General features: G+C 45.8%; 1 protein-coding gene across 1 annotated transcript in view; it reads left to right on the top strand.

The window, feature by feature from the left end:
• Positions 1-3,710: 3,710 nt before the first annotated feature.
• COL7A1 (collagen type VII alpha 1 chain) overlaps positions 3,711-12,363 on the top strand; it is a 31,150-nt gene continuing 22,497 nt past the window's right edge. The window contains 21 exon segments of the mRNA XM_066327091.1: positions 3,711-3,861; positions 4,252-4,391; positions 4,818-4,868; positions 4,871-4,906; positions 5,925-5,963; positions 5,965-6,010; positions 6,013-6,054; positions 6,793-6,963; positions 6,966-6,990; positions 7,563-7,642; positions 7,787-7,819; positions 7,822-7,915; positions 8,298-8,374; positions 8,377-8,426; positions 9,135-9,295; positions 10,226-10,269; positions 10,272-10,310; positions 10,765-10,853; positions 11,403-11,436; positions 11,439-11,477; positions 12,300-12,362. Of these exon segments, the coding sequence (XP_066183188.1) occupies positions 3,711-3,861; positions 4,252-4,391; positions 4,818-4,868; positions 4,871-4,906; positions 5,925-5,963; positions 5,965-6,010; positions 6,013-6,054; positions 6,793-6,963; positions 6,966-6,990; positions 7,563-7,642; positions 7,787-7,819; positions 7,822-7,915; positions 8,298-8,374; positions 8,377-8,426; positions 9,135-9,295; positions 10,226-10,269; positions 10,272-10,310; positions 10,765-10,853; positions 11,403-11,436; positions 11,439-11,477; positions 12,300-12,362 (1,504 nt within the window).

Raw genomic sequence — 12,363 nt, 5'->3', positions numbered from 1 at the left:
GCTTAGATATCTGCCTGTGTCAGCTTTTTGGGCTTGCATAAATTGTAAGACTGGTTCTACTTTACTTTACCAGTGTTAGGTTTTTTTGAAGAGGAAGAGGTACCGAAACAGAAATTAAATTGCTTTTTGCAGATCTAACTGGAAACTTGATGACTGTGACAGATCTCCTCTAATCCTGGAAATACCGGGCAGTTATGGTAAGGATGAGGACGTAGATACATATCTTTCAGATACTGATAAAGGGACAGAGTCCAGCTGTCAGAGTAATGAGAAAAGGGAAGGAAGCTTTAGCACCAGTGCTATTTATGCTAAATATATAGCATAAATAGTTTTTTCCTGCAAAATTAAAAAGGTAGATTTTTAAATGCATTAGTTCCTTTACAATGTTTTTAATGCATATATATGTTTATATATTAATGCATGTTAATATTCGGGTGCTTTGTATTATTTTCATATTCTCCAGACATGCATTAAATATTTATTTCACATGCTAATTTTTGTGATTCACTTACTCTTACATAAGTTAGGTTTGTTCGTTGTCACAGAGTCTTCATTTCTGGTTATTAGGAGCACACTGCATTGTATTGCATATAATTATGCAATTAGTCATGTAAAATGTCCAATAATTTATACTGAGCATGGCCCTTACATAGTAGATGATTTGTTAAAAGCACTAGTAACTTTACTGTTAAATGGTGAAAGCTTAGTTAATGGTTCAGTATTGTGCTAATGAGCATATAATAATAATAATTATTATTATTATTATTATTATTATTATATCTATATAGAAACAAGGAGATTCAGAATCAACCAGTATAAGTCAACCTTGTCTTGAAGACCAGGGAATTTTTGTATGCTTTAATTTTGGATTGTCGTAACCAGCTATGAACTTAGTACTGGAACTTAGTATGAACTTAGTACTTAGTACTAAGGCACATTTAAAGTTAAATCAAAAATGATACAAAAATTTAGCAAGCAGGAAAAAAGAGGCATTTTTTAAGAGACCTTTCACTGCTTTTTTCCTACTCAGGAGAAAGGCAGTGAAAGGTCTCTTAAAAAATGCCTCTTCAAAAAACCCAGCTCTAGTAAAGTAGAACCATCAGTCTTATACACCACAAATCCCAAAAAGTGAAAGAATCCAAAAAACGCCCCAAGATGAAGAGACAGTAGCTGGTAAGAGGAGGGAAAAAATAAAAAAGAGGGAGTGAGTAGAATATGTGGAACACTGGTATGTAATCAATGGGCAAACCAGCAAGGAAAATGTTAAAAATGGGTCATTAATCCCTCACAGCTGTGATATAGTAGAAAAATGGTTGATGTTTTGTTAAGATCAAGATAATGTATGCCAAAGCAAACAAGCAACCAGAGAATAATTTTATGGACTCTTGTGACTGGGTAAGGTGCAGAGAGTACTTGCCCTGTGAACTAATCACTATCATAATTGCTAACCTCTTGTTGATCATTGTAAGGTTTAGATTTTATTTACATAGACGTCTAAACAACACCACAAAACTCCAAACAAAAACAAATTACCTGCAAATTACTTTAATCATCTATCTAAATCACTGGTCACTGATTTCCTGAAGTTTTAAACAAGTCAGTTGCCCATATCATTCAGAATTTTTGGTCATGTTTTTCTTGGGATTCTTTTAATTTTTCCCCATTAGTTAAGACCTTGCTCTCAAGCTTTTTCTGACGTATGAAGTACCTTGACAGCCTGGAAATGTGTTGTTTTTATTTATCACACCATTATTCTCTTCAAAGGGTTGTTTGCCTCAAGTCTCATTTATGCTGATTTTCTGCTAGTTCATTTTCCAATGTCTGCACCTATTTTGTAATAGTAAGTACAAAATCCTGTAGTTTGCTTTTACTTTTATTTGGTCTGTCTAAAAAATGGAATGACTGAACATCTCAGACAGGATTTTGTCTCCACAATATGTTTGACTTGAAGGGCTTAGATTTGTATCTCTAAGATCATCTACCTAAAATCTTGGCACTGAAGAAACTAGTAGTTTGCAAAGAAGAGGATCAGTGGAAATGTTGCAGAGCTGCTGAGTGGATATTAATGAAGTGAAGCAGTGGACATTTTTGGGGTTTAGTATAATGTTGCTGCATTGGTGTCAGTTTTCTCAGTGTATCAGTGGCATTTCTGTTTATAAGTATGCTGCCCTAAGTCTTTCTAGAATTTGATACCATTTCCTTACTGTTGTTTTAACACTTTCCTTCAGATTAAAGGATGATACAATCTTTACATTTTAAAAATCTCTGTTAGGAAGCCATATGCCAGAGCAGTCATCAGTCCCCTTTTCTTTTGCCTAGTTTGTAATTTTCATAGACTCGTTGCAAATTTCTAATATCAGTAAGGATACTGACATTTCTTGTACCTTTACCAGGGTTGATGCTCTTAGCTGCTTTGTCTTTCATACAGCTTCATACTGTATCTGACCTAATGGCCTCTTTTTGTGATCTGCATTTTAATGTGTTTGGTAAAAAGTGGCTGCCAACTCACAACTTGTGTGTTGGGATTTAAAGGGCTTTGATGGGTTCCTTATTGAGACTGCCATGCACTGCACTTTCACATTCACCATCACTTCACCTTCCATAGGCCGTTTCAGTATTTAATACTCAGTACTTAATACTGAATATTAAAATACTTTCAGTATTTATACTTTTTCTTAGAATGTAAGCAATAGACCAAGCTGCAAATTCCCTGCATGCTCTGTCTTCCCAAAGGACCATTAAAAAGGTTTGCTTTTCTCCTCTGACTAATCTGCCAATATTTGGATGGTGTATTGAGTCCTTTAAGTGAACCTCTTAGAAGGGATCTCATCAAAGTCAATATCTCAGGCTTTTCTGAAATACTTGCTCTTTGGGATCCTAATTCTATTCAGAGTGCATTTAAGAATTTTTTCACTAAAGCCATTCAACAACACCTCTCCTTATAAAACCCAATGTGCATCACAGGATGGATCCTCACTAAAGGTTATATACATATTAATGTTAATTATAGTAACAGTGGATACTCCTGCAGTTACATTTGTGAGATGATTTTCCAAAGCTAAATATTCCAGGCCTTTAAATACGAAAGGAAGCCTTAGTCTTTTTCAAGAATTACTCCTTGGAGGACTTGTGTTAATTTTTATTTTTAAAGAGTTAGCCCTGTTGCTGGTTTCACTGCTGCTTAAGAATAAAAAAAAGATTGTACCCTCCTGTGTTCTCGTGAATGCCCAGGATGCCCATTTCAGGAAATCCGTTCTCTTGGATCCCTATTCCCGGAATGCTCACTCCACGGACCCACATTCCCCAGGACCTGTCCTCGCCACTCTCCCGGTTCCCCCCATTCCCAGTTCCCCATCCCCGGTTCCCCATTCCCCCATTCCGGTTCCCCATTCCCGGTTCCCCATTCCGGGTTCCCCCATTCCCAGGTTCCCCCGTTCCGGGTTCCCCTATTCCCGGGTTCCCCCATTCCCGGGTTCCCCTATTCCCGGGTTCCCCCATTCCCGGGTTCCGCCATTCCCGGGTTCCGCCATTCCCGGGTTCCCACATTCCCGGGTTCCCACATTCCCGGGTTCCGCCATTCCCGGGTTCCCCCATTCCCACATGCCCCCATTCCGGGTTCCCCCCCCCCCCGCCCCCCCCGGTTGGGGCCCCCGCCGCCGCGCCCTCCCGCCACCAGGGGGCGCAGCCTGGCCGCCCGCTCTGGCGCGCTTATGGCCGCTGCGCGGACCGCCCCGCCGCCCGTGCGCAGGCGCGCCGCCGTCCCTCTGTCGCTCGGTGCGGAAGGAGAAGATGGCGGCGCGCTCAGTGTGCCGGGCGGGCAGCGCGGCTGCGCGGGGGCTGCTGTGGGGCCCGCGCCCCTCCGTGAGTCACCGCGCCCCGCGGGGGCAGCGGGGGGGGGGAGCCCGGCCGGGCCGCGGGCGGTCCCGTAGTGCGGAGTGGCTGCCGGAGCCGCCCGTGCCCCGGCCGGGAAGGTCACGGGGACGCGGCGGGCGGTGCGGGCCGGGAGGCGGTGGCTGTGGGAGCCCCCGGGCCCCCGAGCGGGGCCGGGCGGGAGGGGGACGGCGGTGACTGTCGCTGTCACCCAGTTGCCGGGCTTGCCGCCGATTGCTGTCCGCCCTCCGCCTCGGTACTGGAGTGTGACCGGTTCGTGTGGCTTTTCCCTGGGGTTTCTCACTCTTCAAGCCTCTGAGTTCCCGACCCTTCCGAGGGGATCAGTCTGTTAGTAGTGATGACAGCCTTTAATTTTTACAGGCAGCTTTATTGATTTCTACGAGGAAGCGAGTGCTGCCACCTATGCCCAGACACTCCAGAATATCCCTGAGACCCAGGTCACCACCCTGGACAACGGCCTCCGTGTAGCCTCGGTGGAGTCCAATCAACCAACCTGCACGGTAGTTTAGCAATAAGTTAGGGGTTTATTTGAAAAAAATCAGCCTTGCCTAGCCTGCAGCTGGTCTTCCAAAAGGGACAGGCTCCTCTCTAAAACAGTGCTTTTGACAGAGACCCCACTGCTTCTCTTTGTGAACAGATGGGATTAATATAGCAGTAGGAGGCCCAGACTGGTGTTGTATTGTCTTTAGACAAGTTTTTGTGCTCTACAAATTTGCTCAGTTTTTTTACAGTTTTTGTATGAGCAGTAAGTGATCAGTAAAAGTGTTACGTGGCAAAACCAGATTTGGTGAGGCTGAGGGATAAAAGCCAGAATATTTGCAGGAAAGAGTGCTAGTTTGTTCTCATTTTGGTTCTTCTAGTGTAATGTTGAATGCTGATTGTTTCTTCCTCTAATGTTGGTACTCGGTGGTGGTTTTTGCTGCCAGGTGGGTTTGTGGATCGAGGCTGGGAGCCGCTATGAAGACGCAAAGGACCAATGGGGGCCGGCTTCTTTATGGAACACATGGCCTTTAAGGTAAGGATGGGTGCTAGTTCTGCACAGAGCTGCCCTGAGTGTTTTGTCTGTACATTGTCATCTCGTTCAGTGGCTGTGGCTGTTGAAAGAGGGGTGTAAATCAGGTCATCTGAGTCCTAGAGTCTTTGCAGACCAGTATAAAAATAAGTCTAAAAAGGCGTCTAGTCCATGTGGTGCTCATTGGTTGAATGTGCAGCAACTTCCAGCATGCATGAATTTAAATATAACTCTTAATTTCTATTTTCTGATTTTTCCTCTTAAAGGAAAAATAGTGTAAGTAACAAGTGTAACACACATAGAGCACTGTGTTAGGAAGCGTGTTTCCTCAGGTTAGCACAGAGAATTCAAAGTAGCATTTCTTGTAGCCATTTATTATTCTTTGCTTTTCTAACTGGTCCAGCAAAGTTCAGAGGCTACAGTTCCTGCTTTTCAAATTATGTAGGTGTCTGGCGAACAGGGCAGAAGACATCTAAGCATGGGACTTGCTGGGTCAAGCTCAGCCTGTGTCTTTTATAAGCAGCTACAACATCTGGCTAGCTCCTTAAGAGATGGGTCCTGTATTAGAAGTAGTCTTCTGCTTCTGTTTGTCTTCTTCTGTATATCACTGCTTGGATAGGCAGAAACCTGCTTATTTTGGTTTGGGCTTGTTCTTGGTTTACTTTCAGGGATGTGCTGTTCAAACATTGTTGTCTCAGCATAGGTTGTCTGCTTCCCTGCCTGAGTTTTTGTTGGTTACTGGTGATGACAGCCTTATATTTTCAGACAGCTTTATTGTGTTTCAATGAACACAAGCTTTCTTGGAACTTTGTGTTGGTCTTTCAAAATACACCTCAGCCATCCTTTAACTATAGGAAATAAGCCAAGTATTAAATCTCTTGCCTTGTGCACCTCCTTTGGCTTTTATGAATCACATGACAGATGTTTCTCTATAGGTCTGTATTGTTTTTTTCATTGCTTTAATTCTGACCTAAAGGGGAGTTTGTTTCATTTCATAATTGAGTCTGTCTGGTTCCTTCAGGGCACAAAGAAGCGTCCTGGCTCAGCCTTTGAAAGGAAGTGGAGAGTCCTGGGGTGCTCACCTGAATGGGTACACCTCCCGTGAGCAAATGCCTTCTACATGAAAGCCTTGTCCAAGGACATGCCCAAAGGTAGGATGGCCGGAGCAAGTCTGATTGGGAGGTTAAGTAAGTGCATGTGTTTCTGTTTCTCGCCGCCGAGCATCTTGTCTGCCAACAGACCAGGGAATGAAGTTAAGCTGAGCAGTAATTGGAGGTTCTGGTTTGGTAGCTGAGAGAGCAATGCAGTGAGTGGTGCTTCAAGGCGATATGTTTGTGTGGTCCCTAAACCAAGAATTCTACTTATGTCTGGCTGCATGTCTTCCCAGGAGGGATTCACTAGTTTGTGGTTGTTTTATGGAGCCTAGCAACTGAGGTTAGTGACAGCTGCTGTGCGAGGAGTCCTCAGTGCAGCTCTTGCAGGTGCCCCTTTGTGCTCTGTACTGCCACGTGCTGCCTTCTCTGGGTCAGTTTTTGCAGAGGCAGTGATTTGAGTAGAGGGGCCTTACTGTAGACATGAGCTGTGCTGTAGGCATCACAAACTCTTTGTAAGGATTCAGTGTGTGTCTAGAAGGGTACCTGCTTCTGACATACTTCACCTTCTGCAGGTGTTGCCTCCGCTCTGCTTGTAGGGGTGCTTGGCAAACTTGGTTTCTTGCTAAAAACAAAGTATGTTTTTTCCCATATGCTCTGGGAATGGGTAGCACTCAGCTCTGTTATGTCACATATGCCTTCCCCCAGCATGGTTTTTGCTCACTGCTGTGCATCTATTCTCAGCAGCACTGGGTAGCAGTCAGGCAGTAGGATGCTAACACAGGAATTGTGTTGCAGCTGTAGAGCTTCTGAGTGACCTTGTGCAGAACTGTGCGCTGGAGGATTCTCAGATCGAGAAGGAGCGTGGCATCATCCTTCAGGAGTTGAAGGAAATGGACAGCAACCTGGCAGATGTCACCTTTGATTACCTTCATGCCACTGCTTACCAGGGGACTGCGCTGGCCCACACTGTGAAGGGACCACAGAGAACATCAAGTGAGCAACAGGCTGAGTGTGTTGCACAGCCTATGGGTGCAGTCTGTTGAGAGCATGACTGCTGCTTCCTGGGCGTGATGACTGCACAGTGTCTACATGGAGGTGATCTGAGCCCATGGGCTTCTCCTTGTGCTCTGGCTGTGTTTTCCCCACTGGCATAGTGAAAGTGTAATGCTACACTTTCTTAGAACCACCTCATGCAAGCCCTTCCTGAGGTTGGAAGGAGCAATCTGAACCTTCTTCCATACTTCTCACTTTGTTAGAAAAATTAGAGAGCTAGGGGTGCTCATTAAAGCAGTGGCCTTGTGTTAGCTCAGTGACTGGGTTTAGTACCCTTCAGTCTGTATTGAAGTCTAACTGTCCATCTTGGCTACTGGTTCCTGTTCTTGTCTTCTAGAGTTAGAGCACAGGGCAAACACAGTACACAGTGCAGTCTTGCTTCTAAAAAGCATTGTTACTCCACAACAAAGACAGTCCCTGCTGTCGTCTGCACTGTGAACTTGATTCTCCTAAGCCTCTTATTCCTCCAGAGCTGGAGATGCTGATGCTCCTGGTCTCTATGTTCTTTCCAGGAAGCTGACTCGAGCAGATTTGGCTTCATATATTGATACCCACTTCAATGCACCTCGTATGGTCCTGGCAGCTGCTGGAGGTAAGTTCTAGATCTTTATAATCCTGGGAAGCTTCAGTATTTCAAGCGTGTGATCAGACTTGTCTACATCACTAATGTAAAATCAGATAATTTTGTAAATTAGTCTGTTTTAAGACTAGAAATCTCTTTCTTTATCCTTGCCAGGTATTTCCCACAGAGAACTGGTAGATGCAGCTAAGCACACTTCACTGGGGCGCCTTTTGCATACAAGGGGGATTCTGTGCCTGCCCTCCCGCGCTGTCGCTTCACAGGGAGTGAGGTAAAGCTGTTTCAGTCCCCATCAAAACCAAGCAGCTGTTGCTCATATGTGGAATGAATGTGAAAAATTACAGCTTCTTCCCAGTGGAAAAGTTGTTTGTGTCTCGGAGAAGCTGATGATGCACCATCTTGGTAGTGCTCCCATATTCTGTTCTTGGGGCTTATTGCCATGTGTTGGCTTTTAGATGGGACCCAAATCCATTAGGAGTGTGAGGCTCTTGCTCATGTGATCTACTGCAAAACTCATATCAGAACTGCCTGGGATTCTTTCATTTCACTGGAATAACATCAAATGCCCCAGTTTGTCAGCCTGATGTTGCAGCAGGCTGCAGACAGATCACACTGTTTCATGCAATTCTCCCCCACTCCTTGGTGATTTTCCAGATTCGTGCCAGAGATGAGGTCTGCCCCTTGCCCATATTGCTGTTGCTGTGGAGGGGCCAGGATGGGCTGACCCAGACAACGTGGTCCTCAATGTGCTAATGCTGTCATAGGGCGCTATGACCGCACTTTTGGAGGTGGGAAGGTAAGAGTCTTGGGAGTGCAACAGGAGGGCCTGGAGCCTTTTCTTGTGAAGTGTTACAGAGACCCTAGGTGGATATGCTTTAGGGGAGGCTGTTATGGTAAACTTCCAACTGTGAAGGGGTTAGGAGCCTGGAAAGTAGAATAGAAATGTGATCAAGGCTAATCCAGGACAGTTCTTGAGAGGTGATGCTGGCAAATTAACTGAACCTTTTATGGAAGAGTGTAGCTGGTGAATTCTCAGCAGCTTATTCCCACCCGTCACAGATGACCACTCAGTAAGGCTGGTGGTGGAAGCAGGAGAGAAAATCTCTCTGATGCAAGCTTGTCTTACTGCTGTGGAACAAATGGAACTCAGCAGAGCATCCGTTATCGTCTGAAATCTGCCTGGCCATAAGATCTGTGCTAATCCCTGCTGCTGGAGACTTGTCCTTCCCATTTTTTCCCACTCCTATGGTGGTGAAAAGCATACCAGCTTTCATCTGCAGCTGGGAAAAAAATTATTCTGCTGGATGGACTCCTAGGCCATTGTCTGTGTTTTTTCCAGCAGTGATTCTCATCTGTTGACCACATGAGTCCTCTAAATAAGCTGTCCTTCAGCAAAGTGTTCCACTGTCTTGTCTATGATCTTTGTGAAAACAGCTCAGTGGGAAAGAATTTGAGCTGTAAGGAGCTGAAAGTGCAATGGCTGATAGCATCTCCTTATTTACAGAATCAGTCTAGCAGGCTGGCTGCACTTGCTGTAGAGCATAATCTCTGCCACAGTTTCGAGCCGTGCAACCCTCCTACTCTGACACCGGCCTCTCTCGGTTTCCATTTTGTTTCTGATCCTCTCTCCATAGATGATATGAGGTTTTGTGCTCAGAGAGAGTGGTAAGTACAGCTTGGCCAAGATGCTGTTCAAGATCTGAGCCTCTTGTGGGAGACTGAACTGCTGGGGGAGCATATTAAGTTTACAGAGAGCTGTGTCTTTATGAACTTCTTGGTAACTTGCATTCTGGTTAAGTGATCCTGTAAATCTCTAAGAATGTGGCTTTTGAGGAGCTATTTTAATTCCTTTGAGCTCCTCAGGTCTTTTGTTCATGCTTTCAAGTATTAGCACTAAGCTTTGGGGGTTTTATATACAAGTGATATCATTCCTTAGACAAGGCTTTTCTAGGCGCCCAAGAGACTTGTCTCCATTGTCTTGTTAAGCCTGAGCAAAGCAGGCAAAGTTCCTGCTGCTCAGGCTCTTGTGTTGTGATTGATGAATGACCTGCTTCTGCAATCATGCCAGTGTTTGGGAGCCTTCTGGCCGTCCATATTATTGTGTCCATGGACCAGTAACGGTTCAACGCTACGTCTGAGCTACAAGTCATTCTGTGTGGAGCAGGTGGAGTGAGCCCTTGCCCCAGAAAGGGTATAGCAGCTGGAGTCCAAACAGACTGTGGAACTGTCTTGTTCTTTCAGCATCAGTTTCCATAGCAGCTTGCCATGCATGGGAATGGTTGACATGCCTTCCTTCTCCACTGATAGGTGATGCACGGCATGTGCTGCTGGGCCTGCTGGGCAAGCCAGAACCAGCAGTGGGGCTGCTGAACCTCTGAGTAACTCAGCATGTATCCTGCTGGCTGAGTCCCCTGCCTATGTGCTGGAGCTCTTGCCTCCTGCTGCTCTGTGGAAATCAAGGATGAATGTCAGCATACAACAAGCGGTGTTGATAGCGGCTTATTTTTGAGGAGGCTGGGGAAAGGGAGGAATTCACTTTCTGTATGAGCAGACAAACCTTTAAGAACTTTTCTGGTCTTTCCATGCTTTCTCCAGGATGCGTTTGTGCACTAGTGCCACAGAGTCAGAGGTGACAAGAGCCAGAACTATCTCCGAAATGCCATGGTGGCTCAGCTGGATGGTATGTTCTCGTTTATGGATTGACCACTCTGCAGCTTTCAGAGGGTTTCTGCTTGGGTTATCCTGGGGAACAGGACCTGTGCTAGAGATTGCAGTTCTGCTGGCAGGCACTGGGCAAAACTTCCTTTTCCTGCTCCACACTCCTTTTTCCATGTTGTCAAAGCAGCTGACCCCAGCCTGCTCTGTCCCCAGGAGTGACATACTGCCTGGTGACCTAGGAACTGAGGTCCTCCAACTGGTCTGCCTTGCCTGTAACACTTTGGGAGATGAGTAAAGCAATCTGTGTATTGTGTAGCTCCTGCTGGAGCTGCATAGAGTGGGAATTAGGACTGTGCTTCATTTAGCAAAGGGTTTAATGCTTAGAGATTCTACTCTGTGCTTTGGCTGATGATCAGGCTTGTGCAATTCTGGAAGGCTTCTTGGTGCATCAACCATGCAATATCTTCACCATCCAGGTACCACACGACTGTGTGAGAATATTGGAAGCCATCTCTTGCACTACGGACGCTATATACCTCTGGAGGAGTGGGAGGCCAGGATTTCTGTAGGTATCCGTTTGTTTTGGTTGGGATACCTTGAGCATGGTTGGTGTCAGCATTGTCTGGCCTTAGTCTGCTGCAGTAACACATGACCTACTTACCCCTTAATCAGACTGCCTGGAGTCTGTCCAGGTGGTTATCCTGCTGCCACTGATGTCAGAATCTCTGGCTTAGACACAGCGTATCTGTGTCCCTGTGTCTGGAGTCAGTCCATCCCAGAGAGAGGGTGTACAGGTGTGTTGAGCAGCACAACCTGAAATTCCTGTAACAATTTTCCTAGCGGTGTCCCACACCTAGTTTGTGTAGTTTCTGCAGCCACTATGTCCCTTAGAAGACTTCCAATTTTGGCCTTGTCTTCTGTACCCATGGGAGCAGGCACTGTATAGGGACGTTAGCCATCCTTGCAGGCAAAGCTGGGCAGTTGGTGCAGATGGCCCCAAGGGTCTGATTTTATCTTTTAATGATCTCGATATGTAATGGCAGCAGTTAATTTGTAACTTTGAGAAGTGTAGATCTGCTGGCAGAGTCATTAATTTCTTGTTTGATCTTTTTAGGCCGTTGATGCAAGAATGGTGAGAGATGTCTGCAGTAATATATTTATGACAAATGCCCAGCAATTGCAGCAGTTGGTGAGATAGTTGACAATCAGTACACACTTAAAAAACAAGGTGGGGCCGAGAGCTGAGTGGAAGTGAGTTGCAGGTGAGGACTTCATGTGTCTGTCCTGACTCCTTAAGCCACTCTGGTTCTTTAGTGGTGTCCTCCTGCCTCTGCACATGAGGTGTGCCAAGGCATATCTGCCATGAGATCAGACTTGCAGGTATGGAGATGCAGTGCCAATGAGCTGCTGGCTGTCCTCCCACCTCTGCCTGTTGTGGAGCTGTGACTAAGACTGGGAGTCCTGTAGCTGGGTGCGGGCCCCATGTCTGCCAGGTGTCCTTACCCTGGGGTCAGGGTGGTTTATGTAAGGAAGTGAAGGGACCTGATCTCCTGTGCTGCTCTGGCATGTCTGTCTGGCCAAGGACAAATTCCTCTCAAAAAACTTGCCTAAGCAGCTCAGCTCTGCTACCTCCTTCCTGTGTATTGAGAATTCCCCTCCTCCTTGCAGCTGTTTCCTCTGGCCTTCTAAGTGGAGCAGCTTGGAAAAGGGAGACAATGTTCAAGCAGGAAGTTGAAATGTTGAAATTACTTGGTGGCTCCCTGTATTTGATACCTGTATGGGGAGCTGTACTGAGCACTGTGGAGTAATGTGAGAAAACACCTTATTCTGTCAGGAGCTGGTATCTGCTCGTATTCCTGATGCAGGTTTGAGCTGTAGTTGCCTGGTTTTGTGCAGAGCTGCTATGGATTGCAGGCACAGGCTGCTCTGCCACCACCTGTTTTAAACACCATAAGAAACTGTACAGGATTTTTAACTGTGTCTCCAAGTGACTTTACTCCTGTTCACTCAGGTCCCATTGAGCATCTCTTGGATTACAACCGGCTCCGCAGTGCCATGTACTGGGTCCGTCTCTA

The sequence above is a fragment of the Sylvia atricapilla genome, chromosome 11, assembly GCF_009819655.1.
Source record: "Sylvia atricapilla isolate bSylAtr1 chromosome 11, bSylAtr1.pri, whole genome shotgun sequence".
Lineage (NCBI taxonomy): Eukaryota > Metazoa > Chordata > Aves > Passeriformes > Sylviidae > Sylvia > Sylvia atricapilla.
This window is presented reverse-complemented; position numbering and strand designations above follow the sequence as displayed.